The sequence below is a fragment of the Nansenia antarctica genome, assembly GCF_963989245.1.
Source record: "Nansenia antarctica genome assembly, chromosome: 19".
Taxonomy (NCBI): Eukaryota; Metazoa; Chordata; class Actinopteri; order Argentiniformes; family Microstomatidae; genus Nansenia; species Nansenia antarctica.
Window position 1 is genome coordinate 4,588,313 of NC_137692.1, and position 13,246 is coordinate 4,601,558.

Here is a 13,246-nt window from a genome sequence, read left to right on the forward strand (position 1 = left end):
CAAAGAAATACTGCATTTAGCCTAAGTTATGAGGTAGTAACGCAATAGTAACGCACATCCACTTGAATAAGTAACTTTAATCCGATTACTGATTTGGAAATAGTATCGCGTTAGAATACTCGTTACTGGGAAAAGTATTCAGATTAGAGTAACGCGTTACCGCCATCACTGCTGACAGTGACATTATTATTACCTATCTGCAGATGGACTCATCTATGTACTTATACGACGTCTCTCCGTCTCTGATAGAGACGTTCTGTAAGATAATCGACACAGGCGATGACAGTCTTGGATGGCGAGGGTTAGGTGAGAATACACACTTCTATTCATTTTTGTGAGTTTTGTCAAGTTGAAGACAGAGTTGACCAGTTAGGTGTGTGTGTGTGTGTGTGTGTGTGTGTGTCCCTTCCTCCCTCCCTGCTGCTCTTGCTGTATTTTTTAATAATGTATGTAAAGCACTTTGAATTGCCCCTGTTGTATGAAATGTGCTATACAAATAAACTTGCCTTGCCTTGCCTTGCCTTGCCGTGCCGTGTGTGTGTGTGTGTGTGTGTGTGTGTGTGTGTGTGTGTGTGTGTGTGAGTGAGTGTGTTGAGATTGTATATCTCTGTTGGTTTCTTTGGCTGCGTTCGTAAATTCGCTCTGGGAGCGCCGGAGCGCACGCTGGGTTCAATATCATAGAGGGACCAAGTAATCTGATTAGAAGGAGAGGCGTTCCATGAGTGCTGATCGGATTTCCAGAGCGTATTTTTACGAACGCAGCCACTGTATAGTGTATACTCACTGAGCACACAAATGTCCCAGAACCATGCGTAACCACTACTCTCTCCCCCTCTCTGTCTCTCCCCCTCTCTCTCCCTCCCTCCCTCTCCCCCTCCTCTCTCCCTCCTCCTCTCTCCCCCTCTTTCTCCCCCTCTCCCTCCCCCTCCCCCCCTCTTTCCTCCTCTTCTCTCCCCCTTTCTCCCCCTCCTTCCCCTCACTCTCCCCCTCTCTCCCTCTCCTTATCTCCCTCCCTCACCCTCTCCCCTCCTCTCTCTCTCCTCCTCTCTCTCTCTCTCCCTTCCTCTCTCTGTCTCTCTCTCCCCTCCTGTCTCCTCTCTCCCCCTCCCCCTCTCTCTCCCTTCTCTCTCCTCACTCCCTCTCTCTCCTCTCTCTCCCCCTCTCTCTCCCTTCTCTCTCCCCTCTCCCCCTCCGCTCTCTCCCACTCCTCTCTCTCCCCCTCCTCACTCTCCCCCTCCTCTCTCTCCCCCTCCTCCCTCCCTCTCCCAGCGGCTCACATCGTGCCCAGCTGGCTGGAGGTGCGTGGCACGGAGAGGCTGGAGGCGGCAGGCCGGAGCCCCACCCGGGAGCTGCTGTGGTCCTGGGCCCAGAGGAACGCCACGGTGGGGGACCTGGTCCTCGTCCTGGGAGACATGGGACACTACAGGGCCCTGCAGCTGTTTCAGCCTCACGGTAAGGGGGGGGGGGGGGGGGGGGGGGGTGGAGAGGAGGGGGAGAGAGGGGGAGAGAGAGGGAGGGAGAGAGGGAGAGAGAGAGGGACAGACAATGCCCTGCAGCTGTTTCAGCCTCACGGTAAGGCTGTGGCACGTATTAGTGGGGCGGGGGGGGAGGGGAAGAGAGAGGGAGAGAGCGGGAGAGAGGCCTCTTGTCCAATCAGATGACTTGGGTCCCTTTATGACATTGAACCCAGTGTGCGTTCCGGCGCCCTCAGAGTGACTTTACGAACGCTGCCAGAGTGTATTACCGATATGCATACCACGACTGTCTGTTGTTGTCTATCTATTCTACACTTAAGCAATATCACACTTGAGGTCGTGCTGTTATACTGAATATCAGCACGGCTGTGATTCGGTCGTAGGTACGAGGTCGCAGGCCGAGTAGGAAGACAATCAGCCGTGCTGATAATCAGTATAACAGCACGACCTCGAGTGTGATATTGCTTTTATACAACAGTTCTACAGCGCAATTTATTAGTTAACAGTAATGAGTGACAACAGATTATGATTTGTTTGTCTATTTAATCATTTATTTTGGCTCCGTCAACAAAAAATAGTTCCGCAACTGGACTGTTGCCTAGTAACCTGAACACAAACATCTGCAGGCTAGCTAACGGTCATTTCGGAGTGACATATAGTTAAAAGTCCCAGTGCTGTTATACTGTATATCGGCACTCATGGAATGCCTCTTGTCCAATCAAATGACTTGGTCGGAACTAACTGTTGTATAATACTCTGTATTCTATCTGCACAGTATGAGATGACAGAGGTCTAACTGTAGTACAGGATTTGTTACTGTTTCTTTTGTAAGTTAAAAACAAAACTGATGTTATAAGCGTTTATTAAAAAGACAACTAACGTTATAATTAAAGCAGGTCCAACAAGTGAGTCTTCATTGGTGATTTAAAAATGGACACACTCTGACTCAGACAGATTTCACTTCTGTAAAGCCGCTGGCTTCCTCTTTTACTGAACACGCTTTGGTGTCAACTAAACACCAACCACACAGTTGTAGCTCCCCCTCTCTCCCCCCCTCTCTCCCCTCCTCTCTCTCTCTCCCCCTCCTCTCTCCCCTCCTCTCTCTCCCCCCCTCCTCTCTCCCCTCCTCTCTCTCTCTCCCCCTCCTCTCTCCCCTCCTCTCTCTCCCCCCCCCCTCTCTCCCCTCCTCTCTCTCTCTCTCCCTCTCTCTCTCTCTCCCCTCCTCTCTCTCTCATATAACGCTACGACTGAGCTGCTGTTCTTACACTTACAGACCCCCCCAGTGAAGGACCCCCAAAGGCACAATGCCCCCCCCCCCACCCACGGTAGGACCACGATGTTGCTACAAGTCCTGGGGGGGTATTCCATCAACGTCGCTAAAGGAAAATCCTGGCTTATTTTGTTTTGATAAGTTTCCCCCAAGACTTATCAAAAAATCTGGTCTCATTTTGATAAGTCTCGCAAGATTTGTCAAAAATAAGCCTGGATTTCTCCTCAGCCGTGTTGATGGAATACCCCCCTGGGACAGCTGTTATTGTTTCAAGCGATCACTTCCCCTGGTAAGAGACAGTGAGGGACTTGATGTTACGTACTTGCGTCTAATGTTGTGATGATGTCATCTTCTTCACAGTCTTCCTCGGCTGACAGTGAGTCCCTTCACACTGTTGGGATTCAACCCAATCACCTCCCAAGTGACCACGGTACTTCATATCCTGTACTTTATATCCTGTACTTTATATCCTGTACTTTATATCCTGTACTTAAATGTCCACTGTTTTTAAGGTTCAGTGTTTATTGCGATACGCGCGCGGTTGTTTACATGATGAACTGAAATCGATGAGTATTTACACGACGTATTATAAGATAAAATAAATAAGCACTGCGATCTGCGATGCATAGACAAGGAAGACAATGAAATATGGACATAAAGTGCATTTTTATGTCCACAATTTGGAGGCCTCTTCATGGACACAAGTGATTTGTATCCTTAGACAACTGTGAAAGGCATGTTTTAGTTCATTGTGTTCATGGATAGGCCTCCTATTTGGCTATCGTTGGCTCTTAACTCACCAACTAGACCAACTTATGTGGTTTCTGCCTAGCAACAACACTTTGATTGCCTGCAAAATTAAGCATCATGATTTTTGCAGTTTTGGTGAATACAGTCAGCTGTAGAGCTCTAAAATGTTGACAATTTGGGCAACTTGATTCTATTCACCCTCAGAAATACATGTGTTTGAGAGAGTCATGTGATCCAGTCGACTGACTCATCCGCTGACTCATAGCGGTGAGGTAATCAGGAGGAATACCCTTCACTAACTCAACTGAAGCTTCTGGAAAGTGTCCGATTTCTTCTTTGACTTTGACTTACTCAAGGGCGCACTAGTGGTGGTGTTCCCAGGTCGGATTTGACCTTCTGATCACCAGTCCAACTCACTATCTAAGCTTTCTTTTTCTTTTTTTTTTCTTTTTTACTTCATCTTAAAAATATTCCCAATGTTTCATTACAGGTAGAAACCACAAGCCTGTGATCACATACTCTGATGTCGTAGAAGGAACCAGACATTTTCACCAGGATATGAAGATTTCTGAAGGCAGCTTTTCAGAAGTTTACAAAGGAGTGAAGGGATCCGAAACCTTTGCTGTCAAGCTCTTCAAACAGGTACTCCCTCCCTCTATAAACAGATACTATAGTACTCCCTCCCTCTATAAACAGATACTATAGTACTCCCTCCCTCTATAAACAGATACTATAGTACTCCCTCTCTCTATAAACAGATACTATAGTACTCTCTCCCTCTATAAACAGATACTCTAGTACTCCCTCTCTCTATAAACAGATACTATAGTACTCTCTCCCTCTATAAACAGATACTCTAGTACTCCCTCTCTCTATAAACAGATACTCTAGTACTCCCTCTCTCTATAAACAGATACTATAGTACTCTCTCCCTCTATAAACAGATACTCTAGTACTCTCTCCCTCTATAAACAGATACTCTAGTACTCTCTCCCTCTATAAACAGATACTCTAGTACTCTCTCCCTCTATAAACAGATACTCTAGTACTCTCTCCCTCTATAAACAGATACTCTAGTACTCTCTCCCTCTATAAACAGATACTCTAGTACTCTCTCCCTCTATAAACAGATACTCTAGTACTCTCTCCCTCTATAAACAGATACTCTAGTACTCTCTCCCTCTATAAACAGATACTCTAGTACTCCCTCCCTCTATAAACAGATACTCTAGTACTCTCTCCCTCGATAACGGAGAACTCTGAATAGTATTTGTATTAGTTTTTTTCTAAAATAACTGGCTCGGTGTAGAGGAAGACAAGCGGACATTTTGTTTATGTTCTGTGGTCATTCCCTCAGGTGAAGAAGGTGTCATGGAGGGACTTGTGGGACCGGTTCAGAAGAGAGATGGAAGTCCACCACCTGTACGTCTGGGAACTCAGCCACTGAATACTCACTGAGCACACGAATGTCACAGACCCATGTGTTGTGCCTCCTAATCCGACACGCCCCCGTGAGCCTCGTTCTGGCGCCCCCTCCCGGCCGGATTGAGTGGGCCGGATCTCTGGCTCTGTTTGCAGCAGGTGTGGGCTATTACGTTTCAGCCCAGCTGTCCCAATCACCACCTGGACAGCCGCCTACTTAACCCTGCTACAGACGGAGATCCAACGCTTGGACATAACTTTCTGTATGGACCCCCTCTGACTATTCTCATCTGGATTTCCCTCCCTGGCTCGACCCCTGGACTCCCCTCTGGACTACTCTCTCATGGATCACTCTCCCTGGCCCGAAAAGGATCTCGGACTTTGCTCACTAGGGTAGTATCGCAGCACATAATACAACACCCCTGACCTCATACACGCACACACACATAGTATAATTACACACCCCATAACTATCGCCTGCATCACACCTTATGTTTATTTTTCCACTAGTTAGTGTAGGGCCTATTTCTTTGTTTATATCATCCATAATAAATTATTATATATTCTCCTGGCCTCTGTCTCTGTTTCTCTGGGGTTCCACCACATTTGGCTTTTCCAGTTTCAAGGTGTGCATAACACCATGTGTAACCACTACTCTCTCTCCCCTCCTCTCTCTCTCTCTCTCTCTCCCTCTCTCTCAATGTCTCTCTCTCTCTGTCTCTCTTTCTCTCTCTCTCTCTCTCTCTCCCTCTCCCTCTCTCCGGTCCTCTCTCCCCTCCTCTCTCTGTCTCTCCCCCCCTCCCTCTCTCCATCCCTCCCTCCCTCTCTCCCCTCCTCTCTCTCTCTCTCCCTCTCTCCCCTCCTCTCTCTGTCTCTCCCCCCCTCCCTCTTTCCCCTCCTCTCTCTGTCTCTCTCCCTCTCCCTCTCTACCCTCCTCTCTCTGTCTCTCTCCTCCTCTCTCTCTCCCTCACTCCCCCCCCCCCTCTCTCCCTCCTCACCATTTTAGATGGACTCACTGTGACTCTGAAGTCCATAAGACCATAATATGTGACACAGTCTGGAGAAAAGGGGAACAAGTCGGCAGCTGATTTAATGTCCAGACTTTTATTTAGAAAAATAGTGTGAATACATTTCAGCGTTGTTGAGAATCAATGACACACATCGCTAGTCAACTAACACAGCTTGTTTTGTGAGCCTGCTAACAATGTAAAGTAGTGTTGTAGTTAACTAGGTAGCAGTGGGGGGATTACTCACCCAATCCATTGCGTTGTTGCAGTATTTTGGCTCGACTAGCGTGTTTGTGTTGTGATTCTCAACAATGTTGAAACATAGTTCCGTGTTTCAAAATAAAAGTCAGAACATTTTGATTGGTTGCCGACTTGGTCCCCCTTTCACCAGACCGTGTCACAGATTTGTTCCCATATCCAAGTTTGTAGTTTATATTCTCACGTGCCTGTAAGTAAGAGGAGGGGGCTGGAGGTAGAACTTTTTTTTTAGGGCATTTCTGCTTCATTGGGATAGAGACAGTAGAGATTGACAGGAAGGATGGGTGAGAGAGAGAGGAGGGATGACAGGAAGGATGGGTGAGAGAGAGAGAGAGAGAGAGAGAGAGAGAGAGAGAGAGAGAGAGAGAGAGAGAGAGAGAGAGAGAGAGAGAGAGAGAGAGAGAGAGAGAGAGAGAGAGAGAGAGAGAGAGAGAGAGAGAGAGAGAGAGAGAGAGAGAGAGAGAGAGAGAGAGAGAGAGAGAGAGAGAGGGGATGACAGGAAGGATGGGTGAGAGAGAGAGACGGGGGGATGACAGGAAGGATGGGTGAGAGAGAGAGACGGGGGGATGACAGGAAGGATGGGTGAGAGAGAGAGAGGAGGGATGACAGGAAGGATAGGTGAGAGAGAGGAGGGATGACAGGAAGGATGGGTGAGAGAGGAGGGATGACAGGAAGGATGGGTGAGAGAGAGGAGGATGACAGGAAGGATGGGTGAGAGAGGAGGGATGACAGGAAGGATGGGTGAGAGAGAGAGAGAGACAATCGGAGGACAGGCTCACTGTGACCCATGGAATGGAATGAGGGAGGGTATCAAACACACACACACACAGACTACATGACCAGGTATCAAACACACACACACCTTTGACACCATTCCTCATTCCGTTCCATGCATCACAGTGAGCCCGTCCTCTGATTTCTACTTCCTCCCCCAGCCTCCCCTGGCCTCCTGTTTACTGACCACCGACGCGTGTGTGTGTGTTGCAGCTACCAGCACCCCAACATCCTGGACCTGCTGGGGTTCTTCTCTGAAGGAGAGCGCTACTGTCTGGTGTACCCCTACCTGCCCCACGGGTCACTGTCACACAGACTACATGACCAGGTACACACACACACACACACACACACACACACACACACACACTGTCTGGTGTACCCCTACCTGCCCCACGGATCACTGTCACACAGACTACATGACCAGGTAACACACACACACACACACACAGACTACATGACCAGGTAACACACACACACACACACACACACATACACACTAACACTAATGCTAATTTCTGCCTTGTGGTGAACACTATTTCACTTCATTGTTAAACATGTGTGTGTGTGTCACCGTACAGGGAAGTAGACCTTTGCATCATGGGATGTTGGCTCAATAACCGTGGCGACCGTCGTCACGGTGCGTAACCACAACATGTCTGAAGTGTGAGGCTCACTAAGGCCTCATCCCTGGCTAGACTCCTGCCATCAACCTATCCTCCCTGTCCCTCCCTTCCTCTCCTCTCTTCGTCTCATCTCTCTTCCTCTCCTCTCTCCTCTCTCCTCTCTCCCCTTCTCTATCCCTCCCTTCCTCTCCTCTCCTCTCTTCCTCTCCTCTCTCCTCTCTCCCCTTCTCTGTCCCTCCCTTCCTCTCCTCTCTTCCTCTCCTCTCTCTTCCTCTCCTCTCTCCCTCTCCGCTCTCCGCTCTCCCCTTCTCTGTCCCTCCCTTCCTCTCCTCTCCTCTCTCCCTCTCTCCTCTCCTCTCCTCTCTCCTCTATTCCTCTCCTCTGTCCCTCTCCTCTCTTCCTCTCCTCTCCTCTCTCCTCTCTCCTCTCTCCTCTCTCCTCTCCTCTCTCCTCTCCTCTGCCTCACCTATCTTCCTCTCCCCTCTTCCTCTCCTCTCCTCTCTTCCTCTCCTCTCCTCTCTTGCTCTCCTCTCCTCTCTCCTCCCTCTCTCCCCTCTCCCTCTCCTCTCCTCCTCTCCTCCCTCTCTCCCCTCTTCCTCTCCTCTCTCCCTCTCCTCTGCCTCACCTCTCCTCCTCTCCTCTCCTCCTCTCCCCTCCCCTCCAGGACATTGACCCCCCCCTGTCGTGGCAGCAGCGTGTAGACATCATCAAGGGGACAGCGAAGGCCGTCCACCACCTCCACACGGCCCCCCCCTGCACTGTCATCTGTGGCAACATCACTAGGTATGGTACAGGGAGGCTGGGGGAGGCTGGTGGAGGCCAGGGGAGGCCAGGGGAGGCTGGTGGAGGCTGGGGGAGGCTGGTGGAGGCTGGGGGAGGCCTGGGGAGGCTGGTGGAGGCCAGGGGAGGCTGGTGGAGGCCAGGGGAGGCCGGGGGAGGCTGGGGGAGGCCAGGGTGTCTACCTCCACTGGTCGTGCAGTAGCTCAGCTTCTCCCGTTCAGAATAGTGCTGGGGGAAGTGATTGTTAACTTGTAAACTGTCAAACCGCCCCCCCCCCCCCAAAAGTACCATAGTATCAGTTTCAAAAAGGTATTTGTTTATCCCCCTCTCTCTCCCCTCCCCTTCCCCTCTTTCTCTCTCCTTCTCGTCTCTCCCTCTCTCTCTTTCTCCACCTCTCTCTCCCCCTTCCCCCCTCCCACTCTCCCCCCTCCCCCTCCCTCCCCCCTCCCCCCTCTGTAGTTGTAACATCCTGTTGGATGCGGCCCTGAAGCCCAAACTGTCAGACTTCCAGGGCGCACGCCTCAGGCCGCACGCCGTCAGCCGCAGCTGCACCATCACCATGGATACGCCCTCCCGGGGCACCCTGGGATACCTGCCGGAGGAGTACATCCGCGACGGCAAGCTGTCTGTCAGCCTGGACGTGTACAGCCTGGGCGTGGTGAGTCCAGAGGCATAGAATGATGACTCTTCGTTGTGTAGCCAATCAGAGTGTTGTTGCTAGGCAGATACCACGTAAAGACAGCTGAGGCACTCTAGGTGAGTGGTGGTGAGTGTTCCTGAACGCTTTGGCAGTTGGGTCTTGAGGTGAATTCAAATTCAAATTGTAACTGCCTTTAAATTCAGGAAGTCTGTCCCTCCCACATGCTCACCAACATTCTAAATGGGTCAATATTGAAAAAGAAAAAGGTAAAAGTTATGGTAAAACTCATTTTCAGGGAGCCCCTTCTTGGAAATATGCAAATTAGGGGTCCAGACACACCCAATTATAAATGTAAGCATTCCAATGTTTTTCTAAGGGCCAAGAAACATAAAATAGACACTGTATTATTTTAAGTAATATTCCATTATTCACATTGTTGTAATGTGACATCTATACATAGATCATGGTCATGGAAAATTATATTATGAGTATACATTTCTTTCACTCACAGGGTGACTCCTGACTCCAGGTTCACTCACAGGGTGACTCCTAACTCCAGGTTCACACACAGGGTGACTCCTGACTCCAGGTTCACTCACAGGGTGACTCCTGACTCCAGGTTCACTCACAGGGTGACTCCTGACTCCAGGTTCACTCACAGGGTGACTCCTGACTCCAGGTTCACTCACAGGGTGACTCCTGACTCCAGCTTCACTCACAGGGTGACTCCTAACTCCAGGTTCACTCACAGGGTGACTCCTGACTCCAGGTTCACTCACAGGGTGACTCCTGACTCCAGGTTCACTCACAGGGTGACTCCTGACTCCAGATTCACTCACAGGGTGACTCCTGACTCCAGATTCACTCACAGGGTGACTCCTGACTCCAGATTCACTCACAGGGTGACTCCTGACTCCAGATTCACTCACAGGGTGACTCCTGACTCCAGGTTCACTCACAGGGTGACTCCTAACTCCAGGTTCACTCACAGGGTGACTCCTGACTCCAGGTTCACTCACAGGGTGACTCCTGACTCCAGATTCACTCACAGGGCGACTCCTGACTCCAGGTTCACTCACAGGGTGACTCCTGACTCCAGGTTCACTCACAGGGTGACTCCTGACTCCAGGTTCTCTCACAGGGTGACTCCTGACTCCAGGTTCACTCACAGGGTGACTCCTGACTCCAGGTTCACTCACAGGGTGACTCCTGACTCCAGGTTCACTCACAGGGTGACTCCTAACTCCAGGTTCACTCACAGGGTGACTCCTAACTTGTGATTCAGATTTGTGTAACTAATTATTGACGAAAATTTGCGTGATGATTCACGGAGATGTGTTTAACTAGTAATGTGTTTAACTAGTGATGTGTTTAACTAGCGATGTGTTTAACTAGCAACGTGTTTAACTGGTAATGTGTTTAACTGTCTCTCTCTCTCTCTCTCTCTCCCTCTCTCTCTCTCTCTGTCTGTCTCTCTCTCTCTCTCTGTCTGTCCCTCTCTCTCTCTGTCTCTCTCTGTCTCTCTCCCTCTGTCTGTCCCTCTGTCTCTCTCTCTCTCCCCCTCTGTCTCCCCCCCCCCCCCCCCAGAGAGAGGTCCTGAGTGAGGAGGTGGAGAACAGCGGCAGCGTGGATTCCTGCCTGCGTTTCCTGGACCAGAGGGCCGGGGTGTGGCCCGCCCCCGCCCCCCTCTGCCTGCTCCGCCTGGCGCTGGACTGCACCGCCACACGCCCCCACAGCAGACCCAACATGGCTGCCGTGAGTGGACCAGAACATCTTAGTTTCAATGGGAACCCTTGGCCCGTATATTATTATTATTATTATTATTATTAATAATAATAATAATAATCTAATCTAAATGTATATATACCACTGCACATATACATCCAGTCACCATCGTATGACATTGTACCATTTGCACTTTACTGTATAGATGCTGTAAATACTGCTACTTAACTTCTGGTTAGACGCACAATCATTCTGTTGCATTGTCTTGTACTATGTAATGACAATAAAGTGAATCTAATCTAATCTAATCTAATAATAATCATAATCATAATCATAATAATATTGTTTATTTGTAGAGCACTTTTCCTGCAAACGTTGCAGCTAATTTTTGTATTGCTCTCCAGTCATTTACAACCACTTTATTCGTGGACTTATTGAGAAATATGTTGTGATAATATGTTGCGTTATTATGATTTAATGTTTTGTGTGTCTTTTATTTTTAATCGTGTCTCCTCTGTCCCTCTCCTCCTCTCCTCTCCCCCTCCCTGTCCCTCTCCTCTCCTCTATCCCTCCCTATCCCTCTCCTCTCCCCCTCTCCTCTCCTCTATCCCTCCCTATCCCTCTCCTCTCCCCCTCTCCTCTCCTCCTCTCCTCTCCTGTGTGTTGTTTTCTCCTCCACCTGTCCCCCAGGTTTTACAGGTGTTAAGCCAGCTCCTCCCTCTGCCCTGCTCCCCTGAAGACCAGCCTCACACCCTGGACCAGACAGCCCCTGGTGGGGCACAGCATAGCCCCAACCCCAGCCCCAGCCTCACCCCCAGCCCCAACCCCAGCCCCAGCCCCAGCCTCACCCCCAGCCCCAGCCTCCCCAACCCCAGCCCCCCTAACCCCAGCCCCAGCTCCAGCCTCACCCCCAGCCCCAACCCCACCCCCAGCCCTCTACATCCCAGCCTCAGCCTCCCCAACCCCAGCCCCCCTAACCCCAGCCCCAGCTCCAGCCTCACCCCCAGTATACCCGTGGAGGATGATGAGCTGCACAGCTGCACCGTGGAGGACCAGGGCCCTGCCCCCGCCCCCCCCCCCAGCCCAAGCCCCCGCCCAGCCAGGGCCCTGCGAGTGCAGCCAATCAGAGGTGACCTTCCTGAACGGCGGACAGCGTCGCAGCCCCGCATCCCGTCAGGAGGCAGGGGCGGTGGTGGGGGGACGGAGCCTACAGACAGATGGGTGGAGCCTGCAGACAGAGGGGCGGAGTCAGCAGACAGAGGGGCGGAGCCTGACAGACTCAATGGACCTGTATGGCAGCTGGCCCGTGCAGTGCAGCTGCTCAGCGGAGGCGGGGGGGCGGGGCTGTGAAGATTGCCGGGCGAATGGGTTCACGGCGTGCCCTCCAGAGCTCCTCCCACAAGGCGAGTATTACGTTTGTGTCAGGCAGAGGTAGAAATCGGAGGACGGCTGTTTTTTTGTTGTTGTTAGTCCCACCTGGGAACACCACCACTAGTGTGCCCTTGAGTATGACCTGGGAACACCACCACTAGTGTGCCCTTGAGTAAGACCTGGGAACACCACCACTAGTGTGTCCTTGAGTAAGACCTGGGAACACCACCACTAGTGTGTCCTTGAGTAAGACCTGGGAACACCACCACTAGTGTGTCCTTGAGTAAGACCTGGGAACACCACCACTAGTGTGTCCTTGAGTAAGACCTGGGAACACCACCACTAGTGTGTCCTTGGGTAAGACCTGGGAACACCACCACTAGTGTGTCCTTGAGTAAGACCGGGAAACACCACCACTAGTGTGTCCTTGAGTAAGACCTGGGAACACCACCACTAGTGTGTCCTTGAGTAAGGCCCTCAGTCCTAAGTTACTCCAGGGAGACAGTCCCTGTCATCTGTCATTGTAAGTCTCATTGGATAAAAGCGTTAAAGTGGTTTAAAATGGTTCAAATGTAACTGTGTGTGTCCAGACAGCAGCTACCCTCCCCAGAGCGTGGAGGAGAACCCCGCTAAGCAGCGACTGAGGCACAAGATCGACCTGTACAACAGCGGCCTCATCCAATCTGAGGAGCTCCTTTCTATGACGCACGACTGAGAGGAACCGAGGCAGACAGGAAGGAAGTTCTCATATCCGCCTCTGCTCTCAGTACCTCACTCTCTGGTCACAGAGATGCCTTTTTTCTCTTTTGATATTATTGTTTATTACGCCAACAAATATGCTTTTTAAAAATTGTATTTATTATTTGACTCTTGACCATTATATATATATATATATATATATATATATATACTATTTATAAGAGGGGTGCCCATTCTGAAGAGTAAGATTCAGGTTTGATTTAATTTATTAGGAATATTTAAAAGCATTTTTGGAGGTAGAATCTGTACTGTGACCACAATGATCAAAGCTGGTACTAACTCTGGTAAACACAAAATGTTTTAGTTTTTAACAATTATTTTCTGTATAATTTTGATTATGTTGCCTTGATATTTGAATCCTTTTTTAAATAAAGTCCCCTTATTCACAA

The 13,246-nt window shown here is 50.0% G+C and overlaps 1 protein-coding gene across 1 annotated transcript; it reads left to right on the forward strand.

Annotated features, from left to right (window-relative positions):
- Positions 1 to 203: 203 nt before the first annotated feature.
- On the forward strand, positions 204 to 12,813 carry LOC308174275 (interleukin-1 receptor-associated kinase 3-like; the record flags this gene model as incomplete). The annotated part of the gene is made up of 11 exons (XM_080549348.1): positions 204 to 306; positions 1,270 to 1,452; positions 3,986 to 4,137; positions 4,853 to 4,917; positions 7,170 to 7,284; positions 8,247 to 8,365; positions 8,822 to 9,020; positions 10,590 to 10,757; positions 11,418 to 11,499; positions 11,735 to 12,130; positions 12,689 to 12,813. 11 exons carry the CDS (start codon positions 204 to 206, stop codon positions 12,811 to 12,813), a joined length of 1,707 nt encoding a protein of 568 aa, XP_080405474.1.
- Between the last annotated feature and the right edge of the window lie 433 nt (positions 12,814 to 13,246).